General features: G+C 39.9%; 2 protein-coding genes and 1 pseudogene across 2 annotated transcripts; all 3 read left to right on the top strand.

Moving 5' to 3' along the window:
- Window positions 1-1,508: 1,508 nt before the first annotated feature.
- Window positions 1,509-12,935, top strand: LOC122088779 (annotated as a pseudogene).
- LOC122088780 (abscisic acid receptor PYL4-like) lies at window positions 7,959-11,202 on the top strand. Its single transcript, XM_042658106.1, has 2 exons — window positions 7,959-10,077; window positions 10,879-11,202. Exons 1-2 carry the CDS (start codon window positions 9,497-9,499, stop codon window positions 10,973-10,975), a joined length of 678 nt encoding a protein of 225 aa, XP_042514040.1. The 5' UTR covers window positions 7,959-9,496; the 3' UTR covers window positions 10,976-11,202.
- Window positions 12,936-13,953: 1,018 nt separating the features above from the next.
- On the top strand, window positions 13,954-14,828 carry LOC122090080. The gene has a single exon (XM_042659917.1). The coding sequence runs from the start codon at window positions 14,148-14,150 to the stop codon at window positions 14,718-14,720; it is 573 nt and encodes a 190-aa protein (XP_042515851.1). The 5' UTR covers window positions 13,954-14,147; the 3' UTR covers window positions 14,721-14,828.
- Window positions 14,829-15,337: the final 509 nt, after the last annotated feature.

Raw genomic sequence — 15,337 nt, 5'->3', positions numbered from 1 at the left:
ATTTCACTTATCTTTTTCTTCTCTTTGCTTGCAACCAATGGAGCATAAGGGAAATATCTCTGTCATCAACATTTTAAGATGTCTCTGTGCGCTTAATCCCACAGCTGCCATATCTACAAGAAGGTGATACAATTGACCTATATGGCTATATGACCTGTTGTTGAGTGCATGGGAAGAAGAGAAGGGGGTGTTTGGGGTTCTTGCAAGTAAATATTGGAAGAAAACTTAAAGGAAACGACAAAAAAGAGAGAAATTTAACAGTTTTGGCTTTAGATCAACTATCTGCAATGCCATACAGTGTGTTATGAATCAATTCCATCAATTCCTGTTTTTCAGAAAAACAAAGGGTTAATTACTGTCATTTCCTTCCCATATATGTGCCCGTGCCTTGTCTTTTCTCAAATTCTTCTACCCCAAATTTTTTTTCTCCTTAGAAAAACGAATTTTTATCTCTGCTTTTTTTTTAAATTGTGATAGTTCCACATGGACTATACATAATTCTACATTCATGCATAAGAATCACAAAAATCATCCCATTTCAAGCCAATCGGTTTTAAATATGAAAACCTTAACACTCCTTATTTCCCTTGTTCTCCTCTCCAGCTTGCTCCCCCACTGCCCATTTCATCCATCATTTGACTCCTAGTCTCCAATATCACATGGGCGGTGGGAGATGGATGGGGAGTAGGGGTATCAATTCTGAGTCCGCACCAGTAGGCCTGACCGAGCTTGACTCGTTTATGGCCCGACTTGGACCGGCCCAATTAATAAACGTGTCGAGCTTAGGCCCGACATGTTTATTAAACGGGGGTTCACGGTGCAAGTAGCTAGCCCATCGGATGCCCGACCAAACCGACACGTTTATAAACCCGACACGTTGTAGCCCGACTTAACCCGACCCCTTTAATACTACATAAAATTCCTATTTTGCCACTACTAGTAGGAAACTAATTAAACTTTCTTACCCTTTGCTTTGTAATAGGATTTGATTAATTAACCTTTGTTTTGTAAGTTTTAATGATTGTAATTTTTTCTTTTTTTTAAAGAGCAACCATAATTTCATATCACTTCTCCTCTTGATTAAAGAGTTGCGTCACATATTTTTGGGCCTTCAACCCACTTAAGAAAATAATTTTATGGTAGGCACATTTAAAGCCCGTTTAGAGCCCGTTTAGACTTAAATAGGTATGTAGCCCGATAAAGGTCCGATTAAGACACGTTTAAGGAAACTCGATTAAAGCCCGACACCTACCGGCCCGATTATAAAATGTACCATGCCCCCTAGAGCTAGGCCCGTTTACTTAAATGGGCGTTCAAGGTGCAAGACTTCCAAATGGTCAAGCCTAATTAGGCCCAACTGAAACCAACCCGGCCGACCGATTGACACCCCTAGTGGGGAGTTCCCACGTGAGGAGAGGATAAGAACCTGTGAGCACTGATTAGTTGCGTTTGGTGTTCACATATCAGGACGGGGAGACTGCGATTAAGTGAAGATGATGATGTGGGCCCCACATTTTTTACGTCCGTCATTTCATCGGAAACAATGGGAACTTGTTGAAAACTGCAGTAACGTTAAATGATGCCGTCTCAGAAAAGATGTATACCGTTTTGTTTTGGCGAAAAATCAAGAAAGGTTTGAAATTTCCTACCCATTATATCTATTGGGTAGCAGGAAACTGGTTTGAGATTTTGGATTGTCCAAGCAAATCCATTGTCTGCAGCTAAAGTCATTCCAGGTTTGCTCCCACAACCCTAATTAGTAATCTCAACACTACCAACTATTCTATTTGGAGTATTCTCTTGTTTTATTTGGCCTATTGAGTTATAAATATTTAGGAAAGAAATAAGCTTTTTGGTTATTGTTCTATTTGTTCTCGTAGTAGAGGAAAAATGACGTTTTTCCTGTGTGGTTTCTTCATTCAGGCTTGGAAGATGCGGTTGCGATTTCTCTCGACATATGGACTTTTGGTGTCTCGTGAATTCAGTGTGTTCAATGAGTTATACAAGAAAGTGAAGGAGAAGCTAAAAAGTATGCATTTCCTCTTTACTTTGAGAATTTCCGGCAATTCTGTAATTTGTTACTGTTTTATTGTTGCTGCTATATATTGATTGTCAAAACTAGTAGAATGGAGTTCTGTGTCTTACACATTGAAAAGAGATAGAAAGGACAAATGTGAAAGTTTTTCTGGGTCTGCTTTAGCTTTTCTAATTTCTCAATTTATTGTTCTTCTTTATTTCATGGAGATGGTAGATGGTCTATGATACCTTGTTTATTAGTCTACTTGTTTCATTTGATTTTGGGTATGGTATGATGTAAAATCCTTTCTTTCTTCTCTTTTTTTTTTTTTTTTTTTTTTGGGGGGGGGGTTGGGAGTGGTGGTTGGGTGTGTGGTTTCTGTTTCTGTGTTGTACCTATAAAAAATTTGTCTTTCGCTTTTTAATTTGATTTTGTTTCTTTGTTTTTTTCTGCATCCCAGATGAATCAGATATGTGTAATTGGTTTGAATCCATATTAGACTTGGTATCTCATTTCTTATTCTTACTCTTGATTGTGGATCTGATTTCTCACCTTTGCCTCCTGATGGAGGGCCAGTAGAGGAAGGGAAGAAATTCCTGAGAAAACTCAGAGTTGTAGAAGAGGGAGAAGAGTCGCTCAAAGAAAGGGGGGGAATCGCATATACTCAACCCACAAGCACACACCACAATATCAACTCATAACTTTATTCTTTTGTCTGATCTCTACTTGACCCATTACATGTAATTAAATAGAGAAGAAAACCAACATTAAAGGAAACCTACTCTAATTTGGAAACCCAAATTAATTGGAAACTAAATCCTAATATCTCTTATACTTAAGCTACCAAAAATAAAAAGATTGCATGAAAATAGAAATAAAATCTTAAAAAATCCTACTAGTCAAAGACCTATATAGGATCCAATTAATCTCTGTCTTGATACCCAGATGGATTTGGATTGGTCCATGGGTATGCATCTACATCACATCCCATTCACCCACGAGTCCGAATCAGGTCTCCGTACGAGAATCATTCTCGTACAGTATTTGATCTACACTTGGACTTCACTTAAAATAAAATTCAATTAAAAGAAGAGAGAGATTAAGTGAAGTCCAAATGTAGATCAAACACCGTACGAGAATCATTCTCGATGACTTGATCCATACTCTTCACCCTCACCCTTCATTCACTGTTAGTGTTATTGCCAGTCAACTGCCACTACCACAACCTTTATTATATATTATTACTATCAATCCATTGTTTGCACTTGCCCATTCTGTTACTTGTTAGAGTTCTTTTATGTGATTTCCTGTGCCTTTTCTAATTTTCCTTCTGGGATTGTATTTGGCGGCAGTATTCCTGACTTCTGACAGTCAGTCAAGGAGCTTAAGGAGAAAGCAGACGAGCTGAAAGAGGTGAAAGAAGAACTGAAAGTTAGGTAATTTTAGGATACAGTTGCTCTATCCCTTCTGTCAATTTTGGTTTACTAGGTGGTAGGTTGAGATATACTTTTGTATGTGAAATGCTGACAGACACTTCAAAGGAGGGCCTGAGATGGTGAACTGGCGAATGCAGAACGAAGCAGACAGCGGAGCAGTTGTCCAAGCATGCAGACAATGTGTGGACAGAAGCTGGAAGGTCAGGCTCTAAATTACCCACAGATGCTGAACTGCTTGAAGGATTCCTCCCCCAACCCTAACTGATAAGATCTTGTTTGATTAAGCAACTTTAGATTATTTATAACATTTTATGCTGTGGTTACTGTCGATACCAATGCAACTTTTGTTTTTTACCTTTTAATGTTTATGTTTCTCAGATACGTTTTGGGTTCTTATCTTTGTTGATATACTTCTCAACTAAATGGCAATATTACAGTTTTATTTTCCTCCCTCTTGTTTCTCAATTTTTTTTATTATTAAATATATATGTTTCTTAGATATGTTTTGGGTTATTAGCTTTGGTGATTTACTTTCAGCTGAGTGACAGAACAATAGTTTTATTTCTCCCTATTGTTTAAGTCAAACTTGTGCATGTGGCCCTGTTCTTTTAGTGCACGTAATACGTATCATGTTTTACGAGCCCTTGGATGAATTGATGCATAGCTTTGGACCTCAGGAAAAAATAATTATGGGAGGGGATCTGAATGGACACATTGGTAAAGATAGGAGAGGTTATGTTGAGGTGCACGAAGGTTATGGAGTTGGGGAGAGGAATGAGGAGGGAACCTCAGTTTTGGATTTCGCAACCGCCTATGACCTAGCCATTGCTAACACTCTTTTCTCTAAGAGGGAAGAACACTTAATTACTTACAAAAGTAGATAGCATTTCAGTCAAATAGACTTCTTCTTCACTAGAAGGTCTGACCGATGAATGTGTAAGGACTATAAGGTCAACCCTAGGGAGAGTTTAGCCTCTCAACATAGATTGTTAATCTTGGACTTTTGCCTCTATGTATCGAAGAAGAAACCAAGGAAACATGTTTGCCCTAAGGTTAGGTGGTGGAGATTGAAAGGTGAGGCAGTGGAATCTTTTACAAATAATGTGGTGAAGAATGGGAAGTGGAATTGTGAAGGGGTCGCCAATACGATGTGGAATGAAATGATAGATTGCATTAAGAAAGTGGCCAAGGAGGTTCTAGGGGTATCTAAGGGTACCAAGTTGGCCTTTAGAGAGACTCGGTGGTGGGATGTGGAGATCCAGGCTGCCATCAAGACTAAGAAGGATAGTTTTAAGATTTGGCAAAGGACTGGAGAAGTTGAAGATAAAGAGAGATATAAGGCCACCAGAAACGAAGCAAGAAAGATTGTGAGGAAAGCAAGGGCGAGAAAATATGATGACTTCTACAACAATTTAAATACCAAGGAAGGTGAAAAGGTTATTTATAGGATAGCTAAAATTCGGGAAAGGAATAGCAAGGATCTCGGCCATGTTCGATGTATTAAAAATGAGGAGGGTAGAGTGCTTGTGAATGATAAAGACATAAAGAAGAGATGGGATGAGTATTTTTGTAACCTACTCAATGGAGACAACCCTAATAGGAGTGGTTCGAGTACTTTGCTTGACAACAGAAATCATAGGTATGTACGCAAGATAGGAGTGACTGAGGTTATTGAAGCCCTAAGGAAGATGAAAGTAGGGAGGAATCCAGGTCCAGATGAGGTCCCAATTGAAGTGTGAAAGAGCTTGGGTCCACATGGGGTTGTTTGGTTGACTAAGTTGTTTAACAAGATCATGAACACGAAAAAATGCTGAATGAGTGGAGAAGTGTTATTGTCCCAATCTATAAAAATAAGGGCGATATCCAGAGCTGCAACAACTATAGAGGCATAAAACTCATAAGCCATACTATGAAACTATGGGAGAAGGCAATAGAGGTTTACTTAAGAAGAGAGACCAATATCTCAAGGAACCAATTCAGTTTCATGCCCGAAGATCCACTACAGAAGCGATTTACCTTCTTCGGAGGCTTATGGAAAAATCCAGAACCCACAAGCGGGATCTTCCTATGGTCTTTTTCGACCTAGAAAAGGCCTATGATAGGGTCCCCAGATATTTAATTTGGCAGGTTTTAGAGAAGAAATGGGTGTCAAGTAAATACGTGGATATAACTAAAGACATGTTTGGAGATGTGGTGACTAGTGTGAGATCAATGAGAGGCTAAGATGTTGAGTTTTCAATTACTATCGGATTACATCAAGGATCCGTGTTGAGCCTCTACCTGTTTACACTTATCATGGATGACTTAACAAGAGATATCCAAGGAGAGATCCCATGGTGTATGCTTTTTGCTGACGATTTTGTGCTGGTTTGTAAAACTGTGACAGAGATTAACGATAAGTTGGAACTATGGAGATATACTTTAGAATCGCGAGGTCTTAAAATAAGTAGAACGAAGACGGAATACATTATGTGTAACTTTAGTCGAGTGAGGATCGGTAGAGAGGGAGTGAAAAATGAGGGGAAAGAGATCCTGCAAATTGACTACTTCAGATATCTGGAATCTATCTTAAACAAGGAAAGTGAGATTGATGATGATGATTCACACTAGAATAAAAGTAGGATAGATGAAATGGAGAGGGCCATCTAGAGTGTTATGTGATAGACGGATTCCTTTAAGGCTTAAGGGAAAATTCTACAGAACAGTCATAAGACCAGCTATAATGTATGGTGTAGAATGTTGGGCAGTCAAGAAACGTAACGTAGATAAGTTGAGTGTGGTTGAGATGGATGTGCGGTAAAATCATGAGAGATAGAATAAGAAATGACCAGGTTAGAACCGATTTAGGAATCGCCTCAATTCAGGATAAGCTCAGAGGATGTCAGCTACGATGGTTTGGGCATGTCCAAAGGAGGCCTATGGATGCCCCACTATGGAGGAGTGACCAGATGGAGATGGAAAAAGCTAAAAGGGTTAGGGGCATGCCAACAACTGATGAGTTAGTAAGGAGAGACATACAAAAGTTAAGTCTTCACCCAATTATGGCATCTAACAGAACTACATGGAGGGCTAAGATCCGGGTTGCCAATTCGTGAGTGGGATGTCCCAAAGTCACTTTATATATATATATATATATATATATACACTCATGGATCCATGTAGCTGACCCCATTTAATTGGGATAAGGTTAAGTTGTATTGTTGTTATTGTTTTATGAGCCCTAAGGTATGGTTCAGATGATTGGTTCCAGCTTGCACCAGCTGCATTTTAAGCTTTTTAATTTATGAAAGTAAGATCCTTTCCCTAGCATGCATGCTCTATTGTTGGATCATGAAAGTTTTGCCACCTGTTCTGACCATTGTGGATCAGATTCTTCCAAGCATAGCCTTCATGGGCCCTATCATGTGAAAAATTTTTCCTCATATCCTTTTGCTTTATTGCCAGCAAGGCTGGTTTTGCGAGTCCTGGTTTTCTCAGTCTTTGAGGATTTCATTTTTTTGAAGGTTACTGCCAATGTGAAGGAGAAGATTGCAGCTGCCACGTAAGAGGTTAGTTCTGCGTTGATGCTTGTGTGAAGCCTTTTTTCAAATCATGATTATGATCTAGAATTTTAGGATCCACCGAGGACATTATTTACCTTCTCTCCTATATGATGATTTTAGGTGAAGGAGACCCTAGGAATTGGACATAAAGAATCGTCTGGATCCTTGAGTATCTCAGCCAAGTCTGATGCTGCTGCAAAAGATGGAGGCAGTACTACAACTGAAAAAGAAAATTCCCAGCAATCTGAGTCTATTGATGTGAAAGAAATGTTATTTGGCAGGTTTAAAGCTGGTGTTTCTTCTGCTTCTCCTAAAGTTTTTATGGCCTTGCAAAAATTCAAGGGTGTGAAGATCATTAACTCCACCAAGAGGGGCTATGATATAGTAAAAGATGAGTTAAGTGGCAACACCAGTAAGAGAAGACACATGCAAAATGCTTCTTCCTCTCCATCAATAGGGGAACAAAGTATGAGAACTGACATTGTCATTGTACCCACAAAACAGTCAAAGAGGGGTAAGAAGTGGGAAGCATTTAAAGCGAAGGTAAATGGGTCACTGGCCATATCTCTTATTTGCGGGAATAGTGTATTTGAGGTCATTCTTTCATTTACTGTGTTGAACATGATCTTTTGTTTCTTTCTAGATGCAAGGTCATCTTGTGTTCAAGCTTATAAGTGGGATCAGTGAGCCTGTAATGTAGGAGTAGATTACAAAGACTAACCCCAAACAATACAACTTAAAAGAGATCTTAGAACATGGGAACAACTATAGTAAACAACCCTGACAATAAATAAGCAACCCACAAGAAAAAATCCCAAAAAGAGAACCGGCCAGGACAGAGAATCTCCTGTGCAGGGTAAAACAGGGGAGGGGCTGCTGCTGTGAAGCTTAGAATGAGCTGAAAGCTGGATCGATGGTAGTCCCTAAGGAGGGGACAAAAACCCTAAAAAATATGAGGAAATTTTAACGGAGGGATAAGAAGTTACTCACTTTCTTGATTTCAGGTTGAAGAGAGAGAAACAAGAGAAGTTTCTCATAAACAGGGCTAATTCCTTAACCGTGCTCTGATGGGGATCGATAGATCCTTTGAAGGCCTGGAACAGTCCTGCTGAATGTCTTTCTAGGCAGTTCAATGAAGAGGGCAGCGATGGGGATCAATTGACTTCAGTAATAAGAACACCTTTGCTGGCTGATTCTGGTTTTAATGCTTGGACAGGTCTGAATTTCTTTAATAGCAGCAAACAGAAAATTAACAAAGAAGTAAAGTGATTAGACAAAGAAGAAACAAGGGAAAGTGGGAGAGGAGGTGGCTATCTCAGCCTGGGCTTCTCACCCACAACTATCCCAGCTGCCCTAAGCAAATAATTGCAATTCTTCTTTTCAAATTTGAACCATATCTATACATAAGCTCCTCTATTTAAAGAAGGCAGAATTACAACCATAGTATGTCTAGGAGCTAATAGGAGCTAGTTTCCAGATAAGACTAGACACTCCTATTATAACTAGGACTAAATCTATAACTCCAACATGAAGTAGAACTAAGTAGCTAATGGTCCCTATTGGACCTTACAATTGATGGGCCCACTAGGCCTTATTAACTTAAACAAGTAATTAAATAAAAAGCATGAAATCGATGGGCCCAATGGGCCCGTATTTCTGACTACTAACTTAGCTACTCAAGTGGACTTAGTATGGAACTAAACATGGATCGATAGGCCCTTCTTGGCTGGGCCTATCTTCCTTAGATAGATCCTTCCAAAGTGTGGATCTACATCACCCATTTTTCTTTCCTCAGGTATCTTGTGGAATGGTTGGGATGGCAGCGTGGATTTGCTTTCTCATGTATCAGTTTCTTTTTATTCACAATGGAATCAACTGCACATGCATACAAATATTTCTTCACCTCACATCCTCACCTTCCCACAGTACATTTTGGGAAGCGGAGAAATTAGAAATGTTATTGAAATAGATTGTGTACTTTTTGGACAGAAGAAACAAAACTAATGCAAGAAACCTTGATTAGGATTATGCACGTAATTTTTCAGTACAACACACTAATTGACAGAAGTATGTCCCACTCCAAAAAGTCTATAAATTTTATTAAAGAGGAAATATCACTCCCCTCCCCTGAACTATGTTGAAATATCAACTTGACCCCACACTTTTCCAAAGATATCACTCACCTCCCCTGAAACAAAAAGATTTTATCTAACGTCCCCAACCATTTGAAATGGCTGTTAAGTCAGCCAGTTTTTTCTCTAATGCCTAAACTACACTCCTAAACATGAAATACCTATTATACCCTTAATGAAATAAACCCCTCTTCCCCATACCCTTTCTCTCTGAACTCTACTGAACCCTACCACCCATCTTCTTCTCCGTCTTTGTTGATCCATTCCCGTTTGAGTTCGATGGCGGTCGGCGAGTCTTTGAATAAGGCTCAATACTACCTACCCCCTTCCACTTCTCTGTCTTTGTTGATCGGCCTTAATTTTATGTAAATGCCCGCAACGCCTCCCAAATCAGCCCTCCAAGTCCACAGAATCAATAACGCCAACATGGCCTCTCACTGCCACAAGCAACCCCAAACCCCAACCATCCCCACTGCCACAACCACCAACGCCACCCTCCACCGCCGTATCAAAACTTGTTGTCCAGCCTCCGCACCAGAAACCGTCACAAATCATCACACCCATCCAGTGGGGCCCAATCAGTGTTCCTCTATCGTTGTTCAATACATCGCCACCTCGGTATCCATCGTATGGTCAGTGGTCTGCCGTTTCGATAACCCACAAGCCTACAAACACTTCCTGAAAAGTTGCCACATCATCAAAGGGAACGAAGACGTGGGAACCCTAAGAGAAGTCCACGTGGTATCTGGGCTTCCCGCCACCACCAACACCAAACGGCTTGAGATCCTCGACAATGAACGTCACATCATCAGTTTCAAAGTCGTGGGTAGTGATCATCGGTTAGCAAATTACAGATCTGTGATGACTTTACACCCTTCATCGAACGGCTCAGGTACAATGATTGTGGAATCGTATGTTGTGGATGTACCCTCGGGGAACACGAAAGAAGATACCTGTATGTAGGGGTGTCAATCAATCGGGCCGAGCTGGTCTCGGTCGGGCTTAATCGGGCTCTACCAATTTCTAAGGCTACACCGTGAACGCCCGTTTAGCTAAACGGGCTTAGCTAGCTCGGGCATGATACGGTTAATAATTAGGCCGGTCAGTCTCAAGCTTTAATCGGGCTGCCATAAATGGGCCTTAACCGGGTTATAGATCTATTTAATTTTAAACAGGCTTTAAACAGGTCCTCTTTAAAATTGGTCTTTAAAATGTACTTGAAAGGAATACCAATAAAATGAGGCAAAGGTGGGCATAGCAAATAAAGATCCCATAATTAAAATGGATTAAGCCAAAGATGGAAGCAGCTAAGTTACTAAGGTACTCGGTCTTTAACCCAACGGAACTCAAATCAATTAAACAATGCCTACACAACCCAAGTTGAGCAAGTTTAAATCAATTAAAATATGCTTGAAAAATGTGAATGTTCAGATAACAATCACCACCATCTCAACTGTACATATAATATAGCCTTAGCACTAAATACAAATAGTATTAAAAAAATTTTAAAAATACAAGTTGTATTAAAGGGGTCGGGCTAGGTCAGGCTTGAATGAGTCGGTTCAAGTTGGGCTTGCAAATGTCGGGCTGGTCGGGTGCCCATCGGGCTAGATGGCTGCATCATATACTACTTGTTTGTAAACGTGTAGGACTCAAGCCTGACACGTTTATTAATTGGGCTGGTCTAAGTTGGGCCATAAACGTGTCGGGCTCGGTTGGGCCTACCGGTGCGGGCCTGGAATTGACACCCTTACTTGTATGTTTGTGGATACAATCATGCGTTGCAACTTACAATCGCTAGCTCAGATCGCCGAGAACTTGATCAATAGCAATCGATCATCTTCATAGCCATGAACTTAAATTAATAGCTTCATCTCTTCATCTCTTCTTCCTCTCTTGATTTGCTTTTGGTGGTTTTTTACCCAAATGTGGTTGCAATCGACATTGGTTGCGATAATATGATCGGGTGATGGCTTTTGCTTCAATTCCTGCAGTCTTCGCAGGTTTTGATGCTTCGAAATGATTGCCAAAACAAAGGTGACGATGCCAGTCGTTGCCATCCTATGATCGTTGGTTGGTTCACCGGAGCTCTTTTTTTTTTTAATTTATTTATTTAAAGTAGAGCGTCAATGCATCACCATCACTCCACCACCATTTTCATCACTTATGTTTATAAGGCCGATCAACAGACACGGAAAAGTGGAAGGGGGCAAGGGGTATTGAGCCTTAGTCAAAGACTCGCCGACCGCCGTCAAACTCAAACCGGAATGGATCAACAGAAAAGGAGAAGAAGAAGGGTAGTAGGGTTTAGTAGAGTTTAGAGAAAAAGGGTATGGGGAAGAGGGGTTTATTTCATTAAGGATGTAATAGGTATTTCATGTTTAGGAGGGTTGTTTAGTCATTAGAGAAAAAAATTGGTTGACTTAACAGCCATTTCAAATGGTTGGGGACATTAGATAGAATCATTTTGTTTCAGGGGAGGTGAGTGATATTTTTGAAAAAGTGTGGGGTCAAGTTGATATTTGGACATAGTTCAGGGGAGGGGAGTGATATTTCCTCTTTATTAAATGATGCTCTTATATCACTTTGTGGTCCTATCTTTACTTAAGAAACCTAAATCAGACCAGTTTCCTGTTAGACCATCCAAAACAAACAATTAAACTCCAGAATATTTCAATAACTTAGCCTGAAAAACATAGTATCAACACGAACAATCAAAGCCGGCTTAAAATAATTGCTTTTTTTTTAAATTGAAAAGAGCCCTAGTTCAAACCAAATGCACTCCTCAAAACAACTCTTAATGTAAAATTTCCACTTGGGATCTAGCTTCTAAGGCTGTTGGTTGGACAACTTTGATTGTTGGTCAACCAATTCCATGCTAATCCCAGAGTTTATATTCTGTTCATATACATCACCCAGTTGACACTGCTGACAATCCCTGGGCCACTTGGTTGTGTTTCCATTTCTCTGCACAAAGGTGCCTATTGGTTGATCTTCCTTTTGGTTACTGTACGAGCATTGTTGTGGTGATGACTTTGACACTGCTTTTAATTGAAGTTGAAGTTGAAGTTTCCTGGAAGTGAAGTATGGTATTCAATTCCCATGTAAACTTGGAAGGGCCTTTCCTTATACCTCACTTTTTTATCGTTTAACCATGCAATTGTCTCAGATTTTCTGCAATACTTGTTTTCGCGGTACCAGTTCATGTTCTCTATTTCCGTTGTTTATATTTAGCCGTAGAAAACAAAATGGTGTATTGATATAAATTGATCTCTCTGCAGGATGCAATTCACACTGTATACTATGCATGGGCTATGCAGCAAATGGATGTAGAAGAGCTTTGGGGAAGGTGCTCTCTATTTGATATGAATGTTAAGAAAAATGCAGCAACTTTGTGCCCAGGCTCTCATCTAGTATCATATTGGAGCTGATTTGGAAGTTACCTCTGATACACGATGAGTTACGAGAAAGTTGCCTGAGGTGGTATGGTATGTTCAACGGAGGCCTTTGAATCCTCTAGTATGGAGGAGTGATTTGATTCAGACTGAAGGAACTAAAAGAGCTTGGGGCAGACCTAAAATGGCCTTAGGAGAAATAGTGAGGAAAGACATACATAGTTTAGGCCTTTTATCAATTGAATAGAGCTGATTGGAGGGTAAGGATCCATTTAGCTGATCCCATTTAGTTGGGATAAAGCTGAGTTATTATTGTATTACCATGGCACCAAATTACAAAGCTTTCTTTATTGGGTCAAATTTTCTCTCTTAATAAGAATAGAAAATTGATGTAATGAAATTTCCTTTTTTTACTTTCTTGTTAGAATGAAATTTCCCAGTGACTAACTTATAAGCCACATAAACTCTTTTTGGGTAAGAACTTAGAAGCCACATACAGTAAAAGCTAAACATAAATTTTATCATTGGGTCTTCTGTACAGTAACACTGAATAGCTTTAGAAGACTTTAATAGTCGTCGGCACCCTCTTTTCATTGAATCCTCTTTCTTGCTTGGTGGCTGACGACTTTTTAGGTATAATGGGTTCTAGAATAAGCTTTCTGTTGTAATATGGTTAAGATTATGAATACAAATATAATTTTTTTTCTTTTGTTTATATTAAAAAAAAATAAAAAATGGTTCAAGGAAAGGGTTGTCTAAAAGGTAGCAGGGCCCTTGAACCAGTGTGGGGACCAATGGAAACACAAAAGCATCAATAATGGTAGGATTTTTATTTTTCATCGGGATGGGATCACATTTTGCATCTTCTTGTGTTTAGGTGTAGAGGTCATATTGCGTTGTAGGCTTCTTTTTCTCGATGAAAAATATAAGATCAAATTTTCCTTTCGTCGAGGATGAAGAGATTCTCTACGCTATGATTGGACTTGGGGTTCATCATGAACTTCCATCTTTATTGTTGATAGTACGAAATACCCATCTTGAGTCCAATAAGAGAATCAGGTGGGGTTGAAGAACACATTCTCTCTTCACCATGGGTGAAAAGAAACTAAGTCCAAAAACTATATGCTTTTATTCTCTTAACTTGTAAGCAACCTTAGCTTAGAATCTTTCACACAAGAAGTTGGAAAAGTCAAGTAACTTTATGCTGCTTCAGGGCTTCCTTGGTAGATTAGAAGTACTAGTATATACTATAAAGTAGAGATGCTTTATTGCTTTTACATTACCATTAAGAAATGAATCAACCAAGAATTGATTTTCCTTGTCACTACTCACTTAGCCACAAGATGATTTGTTCTCAGCTGCCTTCAGTGATAAGCAAGCCAAGTCATTAGAAACAATGGATAATTATTTTAAAACTTCAGTTGGGTCAAGTGAAAGGACAGAGATTTAGCGTAGATGGTAGGTTATCCCCACCCACAGCTGCCAAACCAGAAGAAAAAAAAATTTCCCAACTCAAAAGGACCCAAGTTCACAATAAATCAGGCTCTCCTGCTTGGATTCTCACCTGCAAATCACTCTCAGCTTCTCCTCCTTCCTTCTTTTTTCCCTTCTGTAATCTATAGTTAATGTCTTGCTTGAGTCTGGGCAATAACCTTACACCTCCTAAGAAGGCATGGAAGGGCTTCACTTCCAAACTCCAAATGAAGCTTCACAAGCTCATACGATCCAAAGCCATCAAGAAGACCACAAGTCGTCTCAACACCACTCTAGCTGCCCTTCTCAATCGCTCGCCCTCCTTCCCGTCTCACCTTCTTCAACGTGAGACTAAGAGACGAGTGATTGCTAAATCATCAGCCTCTACATTTCGTCCTCGTAAACAAAATAAACATCTTAGCTATAAGCAGAAATTCTCACCAGTCTATATAGATGACCTGTTTACAACTGAACCCATATCAATTCAAGTACCAACAACAGTAGCAGCCACACGTAAGGTCATAGAGAAGTCCCCAGAGTCCTCAAGTGCTACTGCATATGTTCCTCCCATAGATTACTCAAGGAAGGCTGTAGTGGAGGTGCCACAGCTAGAGGGAGTGGATAAGAGAGCAGAGGAATTCATTAAAAAGTTCAAGGCGGAGATGAGGCTTCAGAGGCAGAGATCCTTTGGGGAATACCAGGAGATGCTGGAACGGGGTTCCTAGTGAATAGTCATCTTTTCCTATATGTGGATTCCTAGTTTGTATCAAAATTCAGGGGGGGAAAACCCTTTGGGTCTTGTGGTGTATAGAAGTCTGATCAGCTTGGGTTGATCTGTTCCCTCCCCCTCCCGCCCTGCCCCCCTCCCCCGTCCCCCCTCCACTTCCCCCTTCCCCCTTCCCCCTTCCCCCTTCTTCCTCCCAGTGAGGATTTGAACCATGGAGGCCATTGAATGAAAAAAAACCTGATTTCCATGAAGATAAGGAAGAAAATTTACAGATGATGGTAAAGTGATTGATGTAACCACTTTGCAACTTCTTTACTTCTTGACCCAAAATCAAATAAAGCTGTGGTGGTTCTGCTGTGACGAGTTGAAAGATATCTAACTGTAAGAACAGATGCTATTAAACTGCATGGTAGCAGTTATGGTTTCTTTGAGCCTTCTAGGGGTATCAAACATGGTAGCCCTCTTAGTTGTTATCTCTTCATCTTAACTATGGAAGGTCTTTCCAAGCTCCTCTATGTCCATCTTCAAGGGTGTTTTAAGTTGGTCGTCATGGACCTGAAATTACCCACATCCTATTTGTTGATGGCACTCATGTTTTGTAGAGCTTCGGAGCAT

Source organism: Macadamia integrifolia, chromosome 9 (genome assembly GCF_013358625.1).
Source record: "Macadamia integrifolia cultivar HAES 741 chromosome 9, SCU_Mint_v3, whole genome shotgun sequence".
Classification (NCBI taxonomy): domain Eukaryota; kingdom Viridiplantae; phylum Streptophyta; class Magnoliopsida; order Proteales; family Proteaceae; genus Macadamia; species Macadamia integrifolia.
Note: the sequence above shows the minus strand (reverse complement) of the source record. Positions and strands in the feature narration are given on the sequence as shown.

Bases quoted from the DNA above. Each gene is read 5' to 3' on its own strand.
- LOC122088780 (XM_042658106.1), top strand. From the start codon at position 9,497: ATGCCCGCAACGCCTCCCAAATCAGCCCTCCAAGTCCACAGAATCAAT. The intron at 10,078-10,878 runs TACCTGTATGTA...AATTGACACCCT, and splicing joins TCGGGGAACACGAAAGAAGA to TACTTGTATGTTTGTGGATA.
- LOC122090080 (XM_042659917.1), top strand. From the start codon at position 14,148: ATGTCTTGCTTGAGTCTGGGCAATAACCTTACACCTCCTAAGAAGGCA.